The sequence below is a fragment of the Euprymna scolopes genome, chromosome 33, assembly GCF_053919585.1.
Source record: "Euprymna scolopes isolate OS-2025 chromosome 33, ASM5391958v1, whole genome shotgun sequence".
Lineage (NCBI taxonomy): Eukaryota > Metazoa > Mollusca > Cephalopoda > Sepiida > Sepiolidae > Euprymna > Euprymna scolopes.
The window spans coordinates 14,723,353-14,747,781 of NC_136514.1; the positions used below are offsets into that span (position 1 = coordinate 14,723,353).

The 24,429-nt window shown below is 36.2% G+C and overlaps 1 protein-coding gene across 1 annotated transcript in view; it reads left to right on the forward strand.

Moving 5' to 3' along the window:
- LOC145258153 (cubilin-like) overlaps positions 1–24,429 on the forward strand; it is a 409,766-nt gene that overhangs the window by 139,466 nt on the left and 245,871 nt on the right. Inside the window, exons 25-29 of the mRNA XM_080115944.1 lie at positions 905–1,035; positions 3,610–3,796; positions 10,395–10,555; positions 14,990–15,165; positions 17,544–17,697. Of these exons, the coding sequence (XP_079972070.1) occupies positions 905–1,035; positions 3,610–3,796; positions 10,395–10,555; positions 14,990–15,165; positions 17,544–17,697 (809 nt within the window). The remainder of the gene's footprint in view (positions 1–904; positions 1,036–3,609; positions 3,797–10,394; positions 10,556–14,989; positions 15,166–17,543; positions 17,698–24,429) is intronic.

Genomic DNA, 24,429 nt, shown 5'->3' on the forward strand with positions numbered 1-24,429 from the left:
TTCTATCTGCTGAGAGTTCATGGCCAAAATCAGTTAAGATAAATGAATAAATAAATAAATATTTTCTCTCTAATAAATTCCTCCTTCGCCTGCCACCACTTAACACCGTTGCGGGATGGTCCACAAGAGATAGTTACGAAGGAACACCGGTTTAGGTTTTCTTTACTTTGTACTTGCTTAAAAAAGACTGGAGTAGAATTCTACTCGGTGAAACGCACCATGGAGTTAACCGAATCGAAGGGTTATTTATGCCATTTTTTGTTCGCTTTTCGCTGTGTATTTTTTTGTTTTTGTTTTTCCGAACACGTTCATCATTTTCCCTCCTGATTTATGCTTTCTGTTTTTCCGATTTATTTCTTAAAGGGTTTTTTGTTTTGTTTTGGTTTTGCCGAATTTTTTATAGAAGTTCAACATCGTTTTAATTTTTATTTTTAAATTTAAACAGGGTCATTCTTTACTTTACCCCCCCTTACAAACAACCTAAAAAAAAAACAAACAAGAAACCGGGCAACGCCGGGTACCCCCGCTAGTTCTAAATAAATATTTTATTATTTTGAAACATATTTTAGATGACAAATAATAATCATAATAATCATCGACCAGCACACATTTCGACGTTGCCCGGTCAATATCCAACAATCAATTTAAATAAAAAAATTTTTTTTTTTAAATGCATAATACCTTCGGCAATCAAGCGATCCCATCTTTTTTTTTTTTTTTTTTTGCGAAAAAAAATATTGCATATATTGCGTCCAATTATTTATTTTTCTTCCTCTCTTTTTTTACCGTTTCGATTTTTCTGCATTGCAAACATCATTATAAAATATCTATATATTTATTTCCCAGCAATACTCTAAACAGAGTAACATTCCGTTTTAATGAGTTTTTTTTGTTATTTGTCTAGATACTGTGGTACTGAGACTCCTCCCGTATTTACGTCATCGTCAAACAGAATCCAAGTGAATTATGTTGATTTTCACTTTTATACTCGGGGATATTTCCAAGCTGTCTTTCATGCTGTCAATCAGACACGCGGTAAGAATTCCATTCAATGATTGTCTTCATCTGCAGAAATTATCTTGCTTCCTTTTTTTTTTTTTTTTTTTTTTCTCTCTCTTGATTATGCCCGACCAGAAAATATTAAGATTTCACTATTGTCGAACATCTCCCGGGGGGGGGGGTTCCATAAAATGAAGAATATAGCAACCCTTCCATCAAGCAATGTTCCTATTTTAAAGCTAAAGTAAGAACTACGTATCTTATATTGTTTTGTATAATGCGCATTCAGCGTCTTTCATAATTATCAACTATAAATACGAGATGCCATCGACGAAACGTTGCATCCCTCTGCCTGTTCTACAAGTATTTTAATGGTGAATGCTCTGACGAACTGCAAGCACTTGTGCCCCCACGACGTGAACACCCTCGACAGACCCGACAGGCAGCAAAATCCCACCCCCACACTGTAGAGATCCCTAGATGTAAAAGATCTTTCTACTCCAGTAGTTTCTTCCCCAGAACCGCTAGACTTTGGAATTCCATTCCAGGTCCCTGCTTCCCCAACTGTACTGACGTGCAGAAGTTCAAGTGCAACGTGAACCAACATCTTCCTGCCCTAATCCCTACATAGTACCCCAGTAGATGTTGCCCCTGATAGTAGCCCCCTACACCAAAGTGGCAATGTGCTTTGTTTGGGGTGAAAATGTAATTAAAAAAAAAAGAAAAAAAAAAAAAAGAAGGTGTCTTCAATAAGTTTCCAGACTTTTTTTTTTTGGTACAGCCATTTAAAATTGTTGTAGACTCTTGAAAATTCAGTATGTTATTGCTATACATCTTATGAGATGACTAACCAATTTTAATGATTTCAGGTTCAAATGAACAGATAGCGCAGAAATTGAAATACAGCCTACTAAAGCCTGATTGTCACAACTGATGAATTTCAAAAATGCAATCTAGACGTGAGGACACTTTAGAAGAACGATATGCAATAAAACTCTGTTTTTAAACTTAGAAAAAATGCAACAGAAACGTATGGAATGCTTCAGACTGCTTTTGGGCCATCTTGTATGAATCTAGCATGAGTTTTGGATTAGTATAAGAGATTCAAGGAAGGCAGGGAGTCTGTGAGCGATGATGAGAGATATGGGAGGAGTAAGGAAGCTAGAACACCAGAAATAAAAAAAAAATAAGGACAGTCGTGTGTCTATAGAGATAATAAGTGCACAGTTTGATGTCAGTGTGGGAACTGTATACAGAATTATTCTTGAGGAACTGAAGATGTGGAAGATTTGCGTGAATGCATCAGTCCACAACTCTATCCTTGTCACAGACTATTTGACCAAGATGGGCATCAAGACAGTTCCTCAACCTCCCTATAGTCCAGATCTTGCTCCCTGTGACTTTTGGTTATTGTCTAAGCTCAAGAAAAACCTTACAGGCTGTCATGAGACAATTAGGGAGATAAAAGAGGCTGTAATGAGGGTCATCGACACGCTCACATAAGAGGATATCCATGGGGCCTTCCAGAAGTTGTTGGAACGGTACAACAAGTGCATTGCAGCCGGAGGAGATTACTTAAAAGAGGACTAGAGTTTCATGTATGTACTATCAATAAAAATGCCCATACGAAAAAAAATCTGAAAACTTATTGAAGACACCTTGTAAAAGTGTTTACCATAGTTTTGGTGTTAGCCTTTCGTTCTTGTTTGGAATATACGTTCAATTTTTTTTTTTTTGACACGGTGGTCACCACTTATCAAGACCCGGAAGCCACTCAGGGATAAGGGTTATTGCAAGTACAGTACGTTAGTATGGAGATTTAATGGAGTGTTTACTTAAGGGGGCGGTTCATTAGGAATTTGTTAACGTTGGACTTGAAGACATCCAGGTTGTAGTCAGGTGGGAAGCAGGCAGACGGAACAGAGTTAATACATGAACTTTAAAATAAAACAATGTATCATCAAGGGTGTGAATTCCATATAGATTTATTCAAATTAAATCAACGTTTCTATGTGGAACTCACACCCTTGACGTTATTCTTGCATTGCCTAGGCACTGTTCTAACATTTCAAAATACAACCGCTGAGATACAACGCGCAGCTCTTTACTTTTCTTTCTCCAACTTTACAATATGGAGAGAAAGAAGAAAAGAAAAAAGATAGAAACAACATACTGAAGATGGAGTATACCTCTGAAATATATTTATGTTATAAATTTCAAACATGTAAAATATTTGTTTATTTTCCTAATATTACGTTGTGATTTGGTTTTCAAGCGCACTTGATGCGTATTTTATTTTATTCAAAACAATCTATATTTTATAACAGACCGATAAACCAGGATTTTGTTTCAAACCTAAGTGTGAGAGATCAACGAAAATGCTATTTCAAATTATAACATGACAGACTAACAAAGCTACAGGTTTAAACTTACTTGTTGTGGTGGAACACGTTGACAAAAGATTGCTTTCCTAAGGGCTGCAACATATTCCTTCAAATCTAACGTCAAACGCTTGTCATAAATCGCCCTCATAAGTCAGTAATCTTTATCGGCGAGTGGATTCTAGACGTAATAATTTTTGACTCATCAGTGATTTTTTGTTCTTTTTAGTTTGTGGTGGTAACCTTCAGTCTACAAGTGGAGTTGTCACATCTCCAAACTTTCCTGAAAAATATCCAGATGAGGTTCGGTGTACATGGTCAATTATTGCACCGGCAGGTAATCAAATCCAGCTTAACTTTACTGATTTCGAGTTGGAAGAAAATATCTATTGTAGTTATGACAGTCTCACAATCAGGTAAGTTTAATGCTTTAACATCCTATTAAAAAATATAACCATATCCCTAACACTCAAAAAGATAGTTCATTTTATCACCTCCTATTCTTATTTTTAGACGCCATCTACAGTTACTACGCTATTTAATCCCAATTCAATTATCTCTAATTTTTAAAAACTCCCTTCATAATTTTGTTTCATTTTATTTACTTAATCTATCACGGTTATATTTCCAGACGCAATCTTTTAAATCACTACGATATTTTAACTTTTAGACGTAATCCACTACACTAGTTTACTCTAATTTATTTTCTCTCATAAAATTATATATGTATATAGAAATCTAATTTACATAAGGAAAACACGCTGCTCTCCCCCATCATTATATATAGCCCCAAATCTTCCGAGTCTTTCGTTAATGACCATCCATCTTGAAAAAGCCCGCATAAATCGGGCAAAACGTTGAGTGTTCAGGCCCTTTCACCTCCATTTTATTTCATATATATATATATATATATATATATATATATAATAAATTCCACAGTCAAACAACGTCGCAGCCCACAAGAGCCATGACAGTCAAAGAACTGGAAGTCCAAGACTCATTTGGGCTCATCAGTTAGAGACACCCGAACTCAGGATTCGAAACCCGAGCCTCTTGCATGCAAGGCAAGCACTCTACCAACTGAGCAAACGCCCTGCACACAAGAATTTCTATAAATCAACACAGATCAAGCAAGCCGCGCCGAAATCCGACTGTGAAATGAACCTACTTCGTCTCAACAAGGGACGCGGTCATCCAACCAGCTAATAACCCCAAGCCGATGTCTCACAAGTAGGAGTTTTAACTCGAAAGTACGATGCCATCCAGCAATGCTAACCAAGCGAGAAACTTATGATAGGATTTTCAGAATGTGAGAGATTGTATATAATAAATTCCACAGCCAAACAACGTCGCAGCCCACAAGAGCCATGACAGTCAAAGAACCGGAAGTCCAAGACTCGAGTTTCGCCCTCATTTGGGCTCATCAGTTAGACACATCCGAACTCAGGATTCGAAACCCGAGCCTCTTGCATGCAAGGCAAGCACTCTACCAACTGAGCAAACGCCCTGCACACAAGAATTTCTATTAACCAACACAGATCAAGCAAGCCACGCCGAAATCCGACTGTGAAATATATATCACGAAGACAGTCATAAAAATCGTCATTCTCTTGCTCCGAAGTGAACATTGTTGGAGCATATCATATATATCATATATATATACATATATATATATATATATATATATATTGTTGGAGCATATCAGTTACAAATGTAGCATAAGTGATATATATATATGTATATATATGTATATATATATATATATATATATATATATATATTGTTGTAACTGATATATATATATCAGTTACAAAGGTAGCATAAGCACTAATTTGGAGATCCAATGTCATGATGCGGTCTGAAGATGTCTTTTGGTAATAATGACAAGGATTTTGCAATAACAGATTGGATGTCAAAGCCAACACCTGATTCACAATGTTCTGCCACATTTTTGTCGAAACAGAAGAATGCATAGACCCTTTAACTTCCTTTAATTGGGTAAATCCTGCAAGACAAGTTTCACCCAAGGCAGCAATTGCTATGTTATGTTTTTTTATTTCAGAGAAAGAATAATGAGTGGTGTCTTCTGTTCAAGGGTTCCATTTTTTGAACATTTCATGCTACAAGATAATGGTTTAAATTGTGTTTCTTCTTTTGACTGCCATTCTAGATAAGCAGAGAGCTGCAGTAGGCTGCCAGAATTGTAAATTGAGTGACACATTTTTTAAGGCTTGTTTTATCCCACCCACCCAGTTCAGGGAAAGCAAAACAAAAAAAAAAACTCTTTTTAAAATACGGGAGGGCACCAACAACACAATTGGTTTGTAATCGATTGATCGATCATCATTAAGTGCTTTACTTCTCTTTGCCGCCTTCACTCTCCAGTTCTTGTTGCAGATGCAGGACTAATTAATTGAATGCAGCTGTTAGAGGATCCTGCAAAGATTATTTTATGGTGGTGAAGCCTAGTATGGCACTTTGGAATTGAAAGCCATGTTTAATTTTGGAAGCGTTTCCGATGGGTAGCTAGTCTGCATAAGTCTTGGAGATGCAAAAGAGTTTTTGGTGGGTAGTTAATCTGGAGATGAAAAAGAGTTTCTGATGGGTAGCTAATCTGTATAAGTCCTGGAGACGAAAAGAGTTTTCGGTGGGTAGCTGATCTGTATAAGTCTTAAATTTTAAAATTTTGCGGAAGAAGAGCAAAATGTCTTTCTCATGTGGACACGAAAAATTGCGTGCGGGAATTTTATAAGATCCAATATTTTTATGGAACAATCTCGGTTTCTGATTGGTTGCTAGCAGAACATGGCACTATTTGATTGGTTAGTTCCTTTAGCCAGTGTCTACAAATAACACCTTCTAGTAGTCTAAAATCATATCCCCTTATCATATAAAAATATTGCAACAGGCACCATCCACACTTCTTAGAATTGTTGATTCCCAACAGTCGGTGCAAAGGTTTGCCACAGATAGCATGGACAACAGACCTCATGGTTTTTACCAGTTTTCCTTCTGCTTGATGTATGTTAGGCTGAAGATGCATCGTTACTAGAGGTTTAATCGCCCCAACCCAGACATCAACCTGAATGCCCCAGCACGTATATATACACTTGTGCCCGATATTATTCATACCCCCCCCCTGGAAAATTGAGTTTATTAGGTGTAACTTTGTAAGAATTGATTGTTTACGTCCATATTGATACGTATTCTTAATAAACCTCTTCTTATCATTTTCGTCATTTTAAAATCTCGGGATACTTGTAATAAAAGAAATATACAGCTATTTATAAAATCTGCAATGTTCAAAAATAATCATACCCCCTTATTTTTTCAGTATTAATCGAGTTTCTGACTGTTTGTTTCCTGTTAGATTTTTATTTCGAATGCTTTTATACAACCTTTGATTAATTTAATTTCTGTTTTTTGCATTTTTCAGAAATTAAAATGATATCAACTGAAAACCAATAAAAGAATAAAAATTATTAGAATGGGGAAGAAAAAAGAGCTTAGCAATGATCTTAGGACTAAAATTGTGAATTCACATAGGGATGGTTTAGGTTACAAGTCAATTTCCAAGAAATTTGAGGTCCCTACAGCAACAGTACAGAGCATCATCAAAAAATTCCAGAGCCACCACACAACAAACAACTTGATTGGTAGAGGAAGGAAAAGGAAACTGTCTGCTAGAGCCACCAGGAATATTGTAAGAAGTGTTAATGCAAATCCAACCACCACTACTAAGGACATTTTAGAAAATCTGGAGTCTTCTGGCATAAAAATATCAAGGCAAACATTGCAAAGGACTCTGCATGAAAATGGTCTGAAAGGAAGAAGACCAAGAAGGACTCCATTGCACACCGGAAACACTTTGCAGCACGTCTAAAGTTTGCTAGGACCCATGTGAATTCTCCAGAATCCATTTTCTCAAGTATTTTGTGAACTGACGAAACAAAAATTGAATTGTTTGGCCATATGGATGCTTCTTATGTTTGGAGGAAGAAAGGAGAAGCTTACAACCCAAAGAACACCATACCCACGGTGAAACATGGTGGTGGTAGCCTAATTTTTTTGGGCTCCTTTTCAGCTAGTGGTCAAGGTAGTTTGGTCAAGATAGATGGAACCATGAAGAAGGAGCAATATTTGGAGATACTCCAGAAAAACATTAGACAGGATGTGGAAAAGCTCCATTTAGGACAAAACTTGGTCCTTCAACAGGAAAATGATCCAAAACATACTGCCAAAATAGTCAAGAAATGGTTTGAGGATAATCAAATTAATGTTTTGGAATGGCCTAGCCAGAGTCCCGACCTGAACCCTATCGAAAACTTCTGGCACATATTGAAAACTGAGGTTAAAAAGCGGAAACCTAGAAATTTGAGGGATTTGGAGAACTACTGCATTGAAGAATGGTCAAAAATCAGTGTTGATGCTTGTAAAAACGTTGTTGATAAATATCCAAAACGGTTACAGGCAGTTATTAAGAATAAAGGGCATGCTATTGACTATTAGTAAGAGAGGTATGAATAATTTTGAACTAGTGCCATTATTGTTTTTCTTTGTATAATGTTTCAAACTTGCATAATTTATTTATTTGTTGAGTTTAAATTAAATGCTTATGCTTGAGTAATTGTTTGAAATCCCTTTAATATTGTCTTCCTTCTGGTTTGAGCAATATTCTTATAGAAATCTCAAAGATCCGAGGGGTATGAATAATATCGGGCACAAGTGTATATATATATATATATATATATATTTAGTATTTCTCATGGTTAGCGGTGGCTGAATGGATAGGGTCCTTACTAATGAAGTCAGAGATGGCTTTTGTTGCCGGGTTTGGATCTATCGACCGGTGTTAATTGTGACACCTTGCACTGATGATTCCTGAAAGGATAAAACATTAGTGTCTGTAGGCATTTAATAATTATTATAATAAATAATAATGTCAGCCCCTTTAAAAAAAAAAGCTTGTTTCTTATCGTTGAGCACTTTCAGTTGAAATAAAGTCGGTCAATTTAGCTCGTATGCGCAGATCATCATATAATAATTGTATCACTCTGACAGACATTAAAAACATTTAAAAATAAAATGTTTAAATTTCAACAGTATTTCTTGCGGTTAACGGTAGCCTAATGGATTAGGTCCTTGCTAGTGGAGTCAGTGATGGCTTCTGTTGCTGGGTTCGAATCTATCGACCGGTGTTAATCATGACACCTTTCACTGATGATTCCCGAAAGGATGAAATACTAGTGTCTGTAGGTATTTAATAATTATAATAAATATATATATATATATATATATATATATATATATATATATATATATATATATATATATATATATATATATATATATAATCTCGAATTATTAAAAGTCAGATATATTACTAATATGAACTAAAAACCAATATTTCTTCAAAAATGCTCAATACGCATGTAGAGTTTTTCTATAAATAAAATTATATAAACATTGTGAGGATTCTACACGGACCGATCAACGTTTCTTCATATATCATTACGGCTTCAAATGAACTTTGTAGTCAAAAAGCCAAGCATTGTCTTTTCGTTGGATTTTTGAGGTCTGCTTGACATTTTGACTACAAAGTCTATTTGGAGTCTGATGATATATGCTAAATGTAGAAACGGTGATCAATCCACGTAGACTCTTCACATTGTTTATATAATTTTTCTATATATATATATTAGTGAAAATGCACTTTTGTATATATAATTGAATTCATTCATTCCAAAAGTATCGCAAAACAAAAAACAAATAATATCTACATAAAAAACGCGATACATTCAGTCATGCGAGTAAGTCTAATGGTAGGGGGTTATGTTTCTTACCATCCGTCCCAATTTCGAATCTCGCAAGATTCAGCCACTCTGATTAGTCGTAGACGACGAAACACGTGTCAGTGGATAATCATATTTTAAAAATAATACATATGCCGCTTCCCATTTGGGGGAACCAAAATTGGTTCAAGGGATAATCATTTCCAACTCGCATTTAGGTAAAAATGCACTTTCGTATATATAATTGAATTCATTCATTCAAAAATTATCGCAAAACAAAAACAAATAACATCTATATTAGTAACACATATAAATTTTAGATATAGGTTACTGGTACCCCGAAAAAGGAGGGTTTGAACTTCCATTCGTTTGTTTGCACTTTTCTCAATAACAACGCCTTGAATAATAAAAAAAAAAATTTGCACAAACGTTAGTCATAGTAAAAGTAACTTTTTGCCAGAACGGATTTTCTGGGATAACTCTGGTTGCTCCTCAAGGGGGCATTATAGGGGTAAAATTGGCCCCAAATCGTTTATCCACTCATTTTATCGCACTTTTCTCAATAAACATGCCTTAATATAATAGACCAAGGCTGCCGAGAAAGTCATCGTGTATCTATCAGAACTATTTCTTTGTTATGTAAGGACTTCTTTTTTTTTTTTTTTTTTACACGGTGGTCACCACTTATCAAGGCCCGGAAGCCACTCAGGGATAAGGGTTATTGCAAGTACAGTACGTTAGTGTTTACTTAAGGGGGCGGTTCATTAGGAATTTGTTAACGTTGGACTTGAACACATCCAAGTTGTAGTCAGGTGGGAAGCAGGCAGACGGAACAGAGTTCCACAGGCGTGCAGTTCTAAGAAAGAAGCTTTGTTCATGGAATCCACGTTTTGATTTAGGCACAGATAAAGAGTGGGGGAAATTTTTCACAGTGGATTCAGCTAGACGGGTGTTTTTCGTGAAACTTTGATATCTTGTATGCTTTTATATAGAGTGATGTGGTTCTCAGTTGATTAACTGTGTCTTATTGCCCCGCTCGTCTCCATAGCGACTGATTGGAACACAAATCTGTTGAGAAGATTTATATATATATTTCTGCTGCTGGTGCTGCTGCATTTCCAGGATTTGTTTCTGATTCTGATACTGACGAGGGCGCATGAGCGACAAAATAAACCCATTGTAAATCATAACGCTTTTTTTTTTTCTTTTGTTCATTTTTAAGGAATGGTGGAACTGCCGCGTCTTCTTTAGTGGGCAAATATTGTGGTCGAAAGGAACCGTTCACGATTATTTCTCACAGCAGTCAGCTGTTGGTAAAGTTCGAGTCTGATTATGGAATGTCAGAGAAAGGTTTCCGGTTTACATACAGCACAGTAAACACAGGTAAAAGATGATCTTTTTTTCTTTTTTGTGGGACGTGGGTGATTGAGTTTCATAACTTCAGGTTAAAAGTGATTTTCGTTTCAACTGTAACGTTTGGTAAGAGCTTTTTTATCTTGAAGTTCTGTAAGTTATGTGTTATATAACTCGGGCTAAGACAACAGCATATTCTTTTCATTAATTTGACTCTCGAGTGTGTATCCTTTGATATCTTATATGCTTTTATATAGAGTGATGTGATTCTGTGTCGGATATATATTTTGACTTTGACTTTGACTTTGACATATAGATGTTTGAGGTCCAGATTTTGGACCTGTTCATCGTTCCAAGGGAAAAATTTCCTAGACAACTTTGTGGCATGCGTGGCACAGAAACCCAGGAATTTGCACTTCCATTTAGGTGGATGGACAATATAAACTCGGCAGCAATCTCCAATGGGCGTTAAGTCTGCTTTTGAATGCGTTTACCGTTTGTGCTTGTACAACTGCATCTGGGAGATCATTCCATGTGTTGACAACCCTCTGAGAAGGTCCCTTTGCGGACATCTAGCCTACAGTGTTTTTTTTTTACGATTTTGAGGCTGTTCTCACTGGTTGTGCTGTTTTTGGCGATCTGAAAAGACGGCTTTCTTGTATCATGGATGTACTTGTACAGATCGATCATGTCACCACGATTTCTCCGATGCTCAAGAGTGGGCCGTCTCAGGGTTCTCAATCTTTCAGAATATGGCTTGTCCTTCAGTGATGCCAGCAGCTTGGCCCCTCGGCCCCCTCGGGGGTCGGGGCATGACTCTCAAAGACCATATGTAGTATCTGTTTCGGCAGATACTGCAAGCTATGACTAGCTATGACTAGCTATGACTAGCAAAGACCAGATGTGGGGGCAACCCCACATGCCTGACCATTAACCAGCTCCCATTTCCCACCTCTCGGGAGCTGGTCCCCTTTTTCCCTTCCCCCTCCCTTCACTCCTCACATTAAAAATCGGCCTTGTGCCTAATTTGCTCGGTGGGGGAGCAAATAAATACCAGCTTGGTTGCTCGGCCCAAACCCCCTCGGGGGTCCGGGCGACAAGATCAAAGTGTAGTATCTGTTCCGGCAGATACTGCAAGCTATGACTAGCTATGACTAGCAAAGACCAGATGTGGGGGCAACCCCACATGCCTGACCTTTAACCAGCTCCCATTTCCCACCTCTCGGGAGCTGGTCCCCTTTTTCCCTTCCCCCTCCCTTCACTCCTCACATTAAAAAATTGGCCTTGTGCCTAATTTGCTCGGTGGGGGAGCAAATAAATACCAGCTTGGTTGCTCGGCGCTGTACATCTTCCAGATCACTACATAAGGTCTTATGGTGCGGCTGCCAGACAGAGTGTCCATACTCCAAGATAGGACACACAAGGCTCTTGTAGAGTTGCACAAAGACTATTCGAGAAGAAGTCAAAAGTGCTTTTGCGATGGATTTAGCTACATGTTCCTTGGAACTCAGTTTGTTGTCGATGTAGACGCGTAGGTCTTTATCATGATCATGCTCTTCCAGTGTTATCACTCCAAGCGAGTTGTCTTTCAATGTGCATTTAGCCTCTGATCTCCTGCTCCCTAGTTTCAGGACGCTGCATTTCTATGGGTGAAAACGGAGCAACCAGTCCTATGACCAGTTCTGTAAGTTATCTAGGTCAGCCTGTAAACTGTCTGTGACTCCTGGGATGTCACTACGTGTGAACAACTTTGCGTCATCATTCGAGAGTCAACACAGTGATAAGAATATGCTGTTGTCATAACCTTAGTTATAACAACTTCCTACAAAAACGACGAGGAACATTTAATGTTTGAGATAGCTTTTTTATTTTGGTTTAAATTTGAGTGTTAAAAAGTTCGGTTTTAGGCTTGAAAAGAAAGAGAAAGGAAGGAATCAAAAGAAGAATGCTTTTAAGAATACTTATTCCTTTTTCGGGGAGGGGGGTATCTTCTCTTCAGTTTTCGGTAGCCTTTTAGCAGTCCTTAGCAGAGAAGTGTTGTTTAATTTTAATTCGAAAGCGAATTTTCTTCTTGCTTGATGCTGTGTTTGTTTCTGGTTTTCTTTTGGTCGGTTTCCTTTCTTCTCTCCCTCGATTCACAAAACCTCAGCCAATGGTAGTGGTATTGGTATCTCTCCACTGACTTAAGCAACACACTGGCTGTTCATCCCTTATTTCAGGCGTGCACGCTTCTCCTTGACCAAATTAATTTGTTTGACTAATTTTCTTTTTCTGACCGGAAGGGTGCGTGGACGCTTTTGTACACTTTGTATATAATAGCCGACAACATCCGGTTGAGAACTTTATTATTTTTATTCATAGATCCCCACAAATTACAGGTAAAAGCTGGCGCATCTTACAGTAATGTTACCTTGGATAAAACCTGTGCATATTTCAGCGCTGAAACCGCTGGTAAAGATAATGTCTCTTTCAGCGCTGTAACGTTGGGTAAAACCTATTTTTTCAGTTTTACTATCTTAGGTAAAACCTGTAGCGTTAGGGTTAGTAAGCTTTTGTAGAGTTGAATGTAATAGTCAAAGAGGAAATACAACTTACCTTCGGATGGGATCTGAGAGAAAGAGAAATTAAAGATGGCAGCCATGGATTTATAAGGTGTAGTCTCGTAGAATCTCACGAGATCTCACCTTCCACTGCACACGTATGCAAATGGAATGGAGTCAGTTTTCTAATAAAATGCTTGTTGGCAGAGGCAGTCGGGAGAGACGAAAGTTGTCAGTGACGAATTCTGGCTGGACTTTTGCTTATTGTATTTGGTTTATTTTGTTTTGCTTTTTACCAACCCATTTAACATAAAGCTATTTCGACATAACAATTATTCGCAGGGAACTGAAGATGCAGATGATTTGCCCAAAGTTTGTCCCAAGGATGCCTCATTCTTGTTACAGACAAAGTTCCTTACCCTCCCTATAGTCCAGACCTTGCTCTTTGTTACTTTTAATTATTCTCTAAGTCTTATCAAAGAAACTCTTTATTTAGCCAATCAACTTTGGTTTTCTGACTTCCTTACTCCTCCTACACCTCTCATCATGCCTCACAGACTCCCTGCATTCCTTGAATCCTGATGCCAATAAAAAACTGATGCTCGATTCATGCAAGATGGTCCAAAAGCAGTCTGAAGCATTCCATACGTTTCTGTTGTATTTTTTCCAAGTTTAAAACAGAATTTTATTGCAAAAACGTTCTTCTGAAGTGTCCCCACGTTCAGATTGCATTTTTGAAATTCACCAGCTGTGACAATCAGGCTTTAGTAGGGTGTATTCCAACTCTTGCTGTAGATGTTCATTTGAGCCTGAAATCATAAAAATTGATCAGTTATCTCATAAGATGTATAGCAAAAACATGCTGCGTTTTCAATCGTCTATGACAATTTTAAATGCCTATGACAAAAAAAAGTTTTGCAACTTATTGAAGGCACTACATAGTTATGTAGCACATCTCTTTTCAGATGTGGACCTTATTTTCGATAAGCACAAGGCTGGGTTATCAGATAATGTTGAAAAAGAAAACAATAATGATACAAAACTCTTGCGTAAACAGGTGACAGGTAATTGTCCTGCATGCTTTGTTGGGCTCTACGTTTACTCTTGCAGCATGAGCAGAACCAAACCATGCCACTGCACAGCAATCTGCAGTCGAGTAGCCCATTGCTAAAGCTGACAGACATAGCATCTGTGCTCTGGCTTCCCAAGAGCTGTTAGCCAGAGTTGCAAGTGGGCTGTTATGTGTTGATAGCTTCTTGCAGAGCTTTTCGACATGTGTTCTGTATGACAGATTTCTGTTGTGTGTCCTCCTATAACAGTCCCAGTTCCTTTAAGCTTCTTTTCCCCTCTATCTCAGACAAAGAAATATCTAAAATATCATTTAGTTATGCAGCATGTCTCTTGTCAGATGTAGACCTTATTTCTGATAAGCACAAGGTTGGTAGACATAGTATCTATATATCCAGCACAGCCGTAGCCGAGATAGAACTTGCTACACGAGTTTGTAGTATAATTTAAATATTGTCTGTAGCTGAATACCTGATGCTTTGCCAGGGCTATTAAGGGAATTTTTTATCGTGACACCATCACTAGATGGGATGCCTACCATGGCTTAAGAGAGTCCAATCTACCCTTGAGAGAAGGATAGATCATGCCAGTTTCTCAACCTGGTATTTATCTCGCAATACATACAGCGCCTCTCCTTCCCAAATGGTCACCGATCTGGTACTGGCCAGGCTTAATGTTGCTTAACTTCGGTGATCTGGCGAGAACCGGTGTGTTAACGTGATTGTGCCGTATATTATGACATAGTATGATGTTGAAAAAAACCCCAACAATAATGAAACTATAATTGATGATTTACGTCGAAGCATCTTCAAAATATAATTGTTCAATCATATCTTTATGTTTTTCTTCCTTCCAGGCTGTGGTGGGGACATTCTGTCTGCTTCCGGTACTATCATTTCACCAAATTATCCAAATGGTTACACAAAACCCATGCAATGTATCTGGCGTGTCCACGTTTCCGCTGGCAACCGAATCTTTGTTTCATTTATTGATTTTTACCTTGAAGAATATTGTTTCAGAACAACCTTGGAGGTAAGTAATGAATTTCCTGGGGTCTGCATTCACACTATGGTACGGTTTTTTGGGGTTTTTTTTTTCTCCCAACGGAGCCCATCTGATATGCGTGATATCTCAGAATGAGTCTGGTGGTTAAACTGCTAATGACTATGGAACTAAAGCACCATTAACTGCACATCGCTACTTTCCTTATTACCAGATTATGCAAGTGGTCAGAGGCCTGATCTGATCAATAATAATAAGTCAGTTTCAATAAAGGTTTGATCTTTTCCGCCTACGTTTTTTTTTTTTTTATTAATCTAAATAGTCTGTCGCACGTGTCAGTCTCCACAGCACACCTTCTTCCCGTTCTCTTCACAGTTCCTTTCATGCACCTGCTATAGTCTCATTTGCATAGAGACGTCGAGAGTCAGTGTTACGCGTGATCGTCAAGTACAAAAGCAAATGCGAGTTGCCATTTTCTTTTTTATCACTGAACCGACCCCTATAATGCACACACACACGCGCGCGCGCGCGCACACGCGCACGCGCACACACACATGCGCACTCGCACACACACACACACACACACACACACACACACACACACACACACACGTGAGCATGCGCTATTCAGGTCTAGTCTAGGTTTCAAAATTAATTTAATTAACCTGAAATAGAAACTACTTAACAAGCATAAATAATGTGTGGTCTAAAATCTTACCAAAGGCAAAATAAGTTGCTCTTTTGTGATTAAGAACTTAAAAAAATCAGTACAAATCTGTTTGTGTGCAGCCTGCAGATTTTTGTGTAGACAAAAGTAATGAAGAAAAAAGAAGAAATTTAAATGCTTGCAATATTGTCGCAACATGCAAATAAATGCTTTCGATCGGATATAAAAAGCCTGAATTTTCAAAGACAGCATTGATTTTGGATTTGGATTTACAAAATCTAATTCTAAAATTTTTAATTTATATATAAGAGTAGGTAGTAGTTTGCTTGAAGCATTGTTGGTAAAGAAATATATATATATTTTTTTTGTTTTTTTTTGTTAAAGCCAAAAACAATGCGGAGGAAGACCGGAAAAGATGAAGTAAAAAAGAAAAACAAACAGATGTAGACGAGTATGGTTGAATAGAGGAGTGTCTAACCTTTATTTGACTATCATTCCATTTCCAGGTACCTTTCTCTCGAAATTAATCAAAGTTCCACACCACCCACGGACTTTACATACACCGAACATACCAGCAACTTGGTAATAAATAATTATACATTGAAGTGAAGAATGATAGTCTAATGAAGGTTAAACACTCCTCTATTCAACCATACTCGTCTACATCTGTTTGTTTTTCTTTTTTATTTCATCTTTTCCTGTCTTCCTCCGCATTGTTTTTGGCTTTAAAAAAAAAAAAAAATATATATATATATATATATATATATATATATATATATATATATATATATATATGTGTGTGTGGGGGGGGTATCCGGGTATACATATCATGAATAAAGGACCAAAGTCTATATTCCAAATTTCATGATGTTAACTATCTTACAATTTATTCCTTTAATTCCGTGGGCATTTACGCTTCTTGACAGTATCTGCTTCATAACACAAAATGCTTCACTTAATTATTTCATTTAGACGTCGAAGTAGTAAGTGCTGTCAGCAGTGCGTCGTGTTCTAGTATTGAGTTCTGACAGTAGAGTGTTGAGATTTGAAGTTGAGTTTTTAATAGCAGAGCGTCAAGATTTAGAGTTGAGTTTTGACAGCAGTGTGTCGAATTGAACATTTTTTATTCACATCAGGTAAGTTACCATTTTCTCTACAGTAATAAGAAAAACTGATTTCTACCATGTCATTAGAACCTTAGTCGATACCATCCAATAATCAAAATATAATAGTCCAGTCAATATGCCAATAGGCTATCCTGATGCTGTCCAATAGCAGGTTAACCAAAGCCCCAAAAATAGATATTCACTTTGAACTGGGATACTTCTAACCAGTAGCTCGAATATTTCCATAGTAAAGCAAGATCAACAGCGCGTTTGTTTTATTGTCTAGTCGAGCGATTATTATTGGCTGAGCGTTTCACTATATTCTAGTGGTTTATGTTAGCTGCCGGAATATGCTGAGATAACATTCATGCAAAATGGGTCGTTCACTACCAAAATACCGAATATTCAAAAGAAATCAGAAAATATATAATGGTCATGGTTATGACCCAACGGGTCATGAATAGGTCTAGTTTTACAAAATAGCTGTAATTTTTTTTTTCATGTAAAACGGGTCGTTCACTGCATAAATACCGAATATTCGAAAGAAATCACAGAATATATAATGGTGGTAGTTGTGACCCAACAGGTTATGAATAGGTCTAGTTTTACTAAATGTGATCTTTTTTTTTTTTCAGGTCCGAGACCCTGATCGTTATGGAAGAAGGATTGGGAAATACTGTGGCTCTGTAACCCCCATACCATTCATATCTTCAAAAAATGGTTTGTTCTTTTTATTGAACGTGCAAGATGTTTTCGAAGCTAATTACTTCAGGCTAAATTATCACACAGGTAGTTTTTTTTTTTGTTTTATTTGTATATGTATTTGGAATAGAGTCACTCGCGGAAATTACATTGGAACTAATGTAAAAAAAAACTCTGTGGTGCTTTTTACATTAGAACCAATGTAAAAAAAAATCTTCTGTGTTGCTTTCTGTATTAATTTATATGATTTACTGTTAAGAATATTCCTTTTTAAAATAATATGAATTGGAAAAGTCTAAGTCGCACGACGATGTTCACTCTACACAGGTCTGAACGCTTCTTTCTTAGAACTGCCCGCCTATGGAACACTGTTCTAATGGCTTGCTTCTTGACCGACTACACTATCGTTGCCTTCAAGTCCAATCTAAACAAGTTCGGAAAAGTCTGACAATGTTCATTCTGCACAAGTTTGAACGCTTCTGCTCCCCCCCCCCCCCCCCAGCAACCTGTTTTTATGGTGCTCGGACGCACCTCACATCACGTGTGAGACGCAATTTTTTAAGAACTGTTTTTTTTTTTACATGGGAATCACCACTTATCAAGGCCTGAAGGCCACTCGACGATAACGGTAAATGAGTGTATGATAATCACTGAGACAACAGCATATTAACAGTTAGTTGTGGAAATGAGGTAGAAATGGATTATTTAGGGGGGGGGACTCAACAAGAACTTTTTTACACTGGATATGAAAACTACCATATTGTAGTCAGCTGGAAAGCAGGCCAGCGGAACAGAGATCCACAGACGGGTAATTCTAAGAAAGAAACTTTGTTCATGGAATTTGCATTTAGATTTAGATACAAAGAGTGGAGAAACTGTTGATGGTTGTTGTAGCTAGAGAAGTGGTTTGTGATAGTTTGAAAAGGGGGGGCATAGATTGAAGCTCAGACGAGCACTTGCCATGAAAATAACGATAGAGCAGAGACAGGCTCACAACTTCTCTTCTTTGGAGAAATAGGTTGCAGGGAAAAAATGGGCATCATCTACTAGGTTTCAAAACTGGTTTTGAACTTTGTCAAAACAGGATAGGGTGCTCCGAGAAGCTCCCGCCAAGATCTAACAACAGTACTCTATTTAGAAAGTATATGTGTATCGTATAAATGCTGTGATTCTCACTTGGCCTGAATTGATATGAATGGCTCTTGTCTAAAAGAGGCTCTTTGTTTTGACAAACTTCTGGGTCTGACCTTTACTACTGACGTGAAGTGGAAGATTTATATAAAATCTGTTGCCAAGGTCGCTGGAAAAATGGTTGCATCATTTTACCACTCCAAAATGTATCCAACTCCTGACGCAATCCTATACATGTAGGTTCATATAGTTGTACACACGTAGAGGATTGCATCAGAAGTTATTGCGTCGGGGTTATTTTTTTCAGGTTTTTGTTTTGGCGAGGAGATAATGGCGTGTAAGTATTTTGTGCATGTTTGCATTCCCAAAGCATTGCTGGGTTTACATTTTTTTAGAGTGTTACGGACGTGCAACCAAAGACGGAAAAGACATTATGTATATATATTTTTTTTACTTTTGCACGTTTGTTCCAATAATTAAGGTTACCAGTATTTAATTGTCAGTTTATGAGCAGTTAATATGTTTGTAATTTTTTTTAGCACAGTTGTTTCCTGTAGCGAGCGACGCCATTTTATAAACTTTTTGAAGTCTTCATTTATGTAGAAAATATGTTCAATCTGGAATATGAAAATGTCAGGTCTCAGCCAATCAGAAAGGGCGGAATATGTCAAGAGAGCCGTTATTATTTCTGAATCGGAAATTGGAAAGATTATGTTATGTCTATGTCTCAGTTACGATCGATAAAATCACAATATCTGCAGAAAGTGTAGATTTGCCTCTGGCGTTGACAGATGGTGGTGGGAGGATCAAATACTTAGGGAGAAAAATAGGAACTCCTTCTTCTGAAGATGTTGCGATTGTGATGGTGTTGCTTCTAGGATGCAATGTAGCATTTTATTATAACGACCTAATGTGTCTGAAATCATATTCTGAAGTTACATGATAGTAGCTAAGAGTTAGATTTGCATGTGGCATCTGTTGTTGCAAACCTATAATACTTTGGTCCAGAGGAGAATTTCTGCAGTCATTTTATCATATAAATGTATATATGCATTACGTATATGCATGTATCTATGTGTGTACATCTATGTATATATAAGGCTTAAACGGCATTTTTTCATAAGCTACACTTTCTCCTTCTACTACCTCCTCCTTCTACTACCTACTCCTTCTACCACCTCCTCCTTCTACTACCTCCTCCTCCCGTGCACGCACGCACATCCCCTTCATTATACTGAGAAAAACCAAAGGTACGATCGAAAATACGTTGGAAAAAAAGCTTTTTTTCAAAAGACATTTTGTATTCCTACATGTCAAATGATTAAAAAAGATATATAAAGTTTTGGGTTTAGTACGTTTCGGGGGGAAGGGAGGATGATTTGGCATCAAATTTGCGCTTCCTAATTATACTTAAAGTTGTTTGTAGATTTATAAAATTAATTCGGTGAGCGAGGATATTTCTTCTCTGAATAAAATTGAAAAAAATTTATTAAAAGAAACAAATAATAATTTGATTAAACAAAGAACTTAAAAATAACCATGTTTTATTAAAAGACAACACAAAAAAACAACACTCAGTCGTCAATTATATTTTCAGATGCCTTTTTTTTTCTTAATAAAAAAACTTTAAAATATTTAAAAGTTTTTAATCTCAAAAAATTAATAATAAAATAATTAACCTAAAAGAGATTTGTAAAAACATGATTTTTCCTTTTAAAAAATCCCAGTTAAATTGGTATAAACATTAAAAAGTTAAATTGGTATAAACATTAAAAAGTTAAATTGGTATAAACATTAAAAAGTTAAATTGGTATAAACATTAAAAAGTTAAATTGGTATAAACATAAAAAAGTTAAATTGGTATAAACATTAAAAAGTTAAATTGGTATAAGAATTAAAAAGTTAAATTAGTATAAACATTAAAAAGTTAAATTGGTATAAGAATTAAAAAGTTAAATTGGTATAAGAATTAAAAAGTTAAATTGGTATAAACATTAAAAAGTTAAATTGGTATAAACATTAAAAAGTTAAATTGGTATAAAAATTAAAAAGTTAAATTGGTATAAAAATTAAAAAGTTAAATTGGTATAAGAATTAAAAAGTTAAATTGGTATAAACATTAAAAAGTTAAATTGGTATAAAAATTAAAAAGTTAAATTGGTATAAACATTAAAAAGTTAAATTGGTATAAACATTAAAAAGTTAAATTGGTATAAACATTAAAAAGTTAAATTGGTATGAAAATTAAAAAGTTAAATTGGTATAAAATTAAAAAGTTAAATTGGTATAAACATTAAAAAGTTAAAACCATGTTTATTTAAAACACAACACAAACACAGGCAACATTCAGTCGTCAACAAGGAGATTATATTTTCATATTATTTTTCTTAATTAAAAAAAATAACTTAAAAATAAGCTAATTATGCACTTATGTTACCGTGCTTAAACAATAACATTATTATTTAGAAAGCCATTCTTAACATGGGAGAGGAGAATGTTTTGTAACTATTCTGTACTTTCACCTCAGAATTTAATAATAAAAAAGATATCGTGAAACGTCAATTAAACTTGAAAATATAATTTTAAAAAAAATAGCACGGTAACATGAGTGCATAAACTCCGTTCTTTTTTAAATTAAAAAAAAAAAACAATGTGAAAATACCATCATATTTTTGACGACCGAGTATTGTTTTTCTGCTGTGTTTTAAATAAACACGAGGTATATTTTTGTGCTTATGCACTTGGAGTGTTGAAATTCAAGAGTGATCATATAGTTACGTCGTAAAGAAAGTCCGAATTTATCATTTTTTCCAAAACTGCAATTTAAGCTAACTGTTGGAAAAACATATAGCGCATTTGATTCGCCTTTTATTCCTCTATAATTTTACCTGTTTATATTTGACTTTTAATAAAGTATCCTAGTGTTCACATCAATTTTAAAAAAATAGCCTCAATTCGAAAAGGAAAAAAGAAACCCTGCACAATGGAAAATTGTTATTTAAATGCAACTTTTGAACATTAATCAACACAAATACAACAAGAAACCTATTGACATTGCCAGTTGTCTGAATGGGATCAATATCCTGCATGAAGATGGGATTATCATCCAAAATCCGATCAAATTAGAGTAGGAAATGCTCAATCAACATATCAATGTACTTGGTCGACTTAATTTGACTTTGCAAGTGAACTATAGGCCTTGGACCATTGGCACTAATAACTCCCCACACTAAAATTGAACCTCCACCACCTTGCAGCATTGAAACTGTGCACTTAGGATTAAATTCTTCATCCTTCCTTCGACAGATGTACTGCCTACCATCAGTTGCTTTCGTCACTAAAAATCACTTTCGAACAATAGGAAGAGTCATGACCCTCACTGCATCTGACAAAGTCCAAACGGCGGTTTCTGTTCTTTGCATAAATCATTGTGAGGCTTGCATCTTGAAACACATCCTCACAAATAAATTCCTTCAATCTGTTCTTAACTATAGAAAGAGAGCACCTTTTAACAAGATTACACTGTTTTTTTTTGGGATTTGCTATTTCAAATCTGTTTCTGATCTTGATAACGTTGTCTTCCCTGTAAGAAATAACACTTGGACGACTAGATTTAGGGGCATCATACCGTTTTCTCACCACATTTCAATCTGCGGCCGATTTCTCGATTGGATAAACCAAAAAGATCGAGGTTAATGAGTTTCTGATGACTATTAAGAGAAAGTCGAGGCATCTGGACTATATGTTGCGTTGTATAACAATTAGAGATGCTTTATTGCCTTGTTTTATACTAGTTTTAAGCTCATTTGTTGCTGCGGAGTTTCTTTCTTTCTTTTTTTTTTTTTTTTTTTTTTTACACAGTGATCACCACTTATCAAGGCCCGGAAGCCACTCAGGGATAAGGGTTATTGCAAGTACATTACGTTAGTGAGGAGATTTTATGAAGTGTTTAATTAGGGGGGGGGCGGTTCATTAGGAATTTGTTAACATTAGACTTGAAGACATCCAAGTTGTAGTCCGGAGGGAAGCAGGCAGACGGAACAGAGTTCCACAGGCGTGCAGTTCTAAGAAAGAAGCTTTGCTCATGAAATCCGCGTTTTGATTTAGGCACAGATATAGAGTGGGGGAAATTTTTCACAGTGGATTCAGCTAGACGGGTGTTTTTCGTGAAAGATTGGCGAGGGGGGACCAGGGATTGGAGTTCAGACGAGCACCTGCCATGAAAATAACGATAAAACAAGGATAGGCTCGCAACGTCTCTTCTGTGGGAGAGGGGTTGCAGGGTAGAGAAAAGGGCATCCCCCACTAAACCACGAAGTCTATTTTGTACTCTGTCAAGGCATGATAGGCTGTTTTTGGCAGCTCCTGCCCAGATATGGCAACAGTATTCCATCCTTTCTTTCTACCTTCTCGATTTTAAGTTATTTTTTAAAATTGACGTAAACACTAGGATACTCCAGTTCAAAGTCAAATATGAACAGGTAAAATTATAGAGGAATAAAAGGCGAATCAAATGAGGTATAGGTTGTTTAAACAGTTAAATTTGATTTAGCTTAATTTGCGGTTTTTGCAAAATGACAAGCGCAGACTTTCTTTTTGGCGCCACTGTATGTTTACACTTGAATTTTTTAAATAGTATTTTCAGGTTCAATTGAAGTTTCACAATATCTTTTTGTAAAGTGAAAGTACAGAATTGGGGTGGGGTGGGGGACGCTTGTCCTTAGAAACTCCCACTCTTTTTTTTTTCGATCAATTGGACGTATCTTAAGAATAACCGCTTTTTTGTCTTATTGGTCATCTCTTTTTCTTTCCGCGTCCTCTTTCTTTTTGTTCTACACTTCTTCATCTTTCCTTCTTTTTATTCTCGGTCCATCATCATCATCATCATCATCATCATCATCATCATCATCATCATCATCATCATCATCATCATCATCATCATCATCATCATCATCATCACCACCACCACCACCATCATCATCATCATCATCATCATCATCATCATCATCATCATCATCATCATCATCATCATCACCATCATCATCATCATCATCATCATCATCATCATCATCACCACCATCATCATCATCATCATCATCATCATCATCATCATCATCATCATGTAACGTTGTCCGCAAACCAACACACATTATGTCCGGTATCAAAGAATAGGAAATAACTCCAACTCGCTTGTTCTTTTGTACAACGACATTTATTATCTTATTTGGAAAGCCGGGACGAATGGCTTTCTAAGTAATAACGTTAGTGTTTCAGCACGGTAACTTAAGTGCATAAGTACCAAAAGAACTTTAAAATATTTTCTAAGTTTTTAATCCTTAAAGAATTAATTAGAAAAAAATTAATGAAAAAGAGTTTTCCAAAAACATGATTTTCCTTAAAAATACTTAAAGTGATATATTTTCATATGGTTTTGCTTAATTTAAAAAAAAAAAAAGTTATAAAATCTTTATAAAAATGGTGTGATGACGAATTGTCTCTCTGCCAAAATGGCCATGCCGAAACATCCCGTTCCCTAAAGTTTTATACTTTTTGCATTATGTATGTATGTATGTATATATGTATGTATGTATGTATATATGTCTGTATGTATGTCTGTATGTATGTATGTATGTATGTATGTATATATGTTTGTATGTATATCTGTATGTATGTATGTATACGGCATAA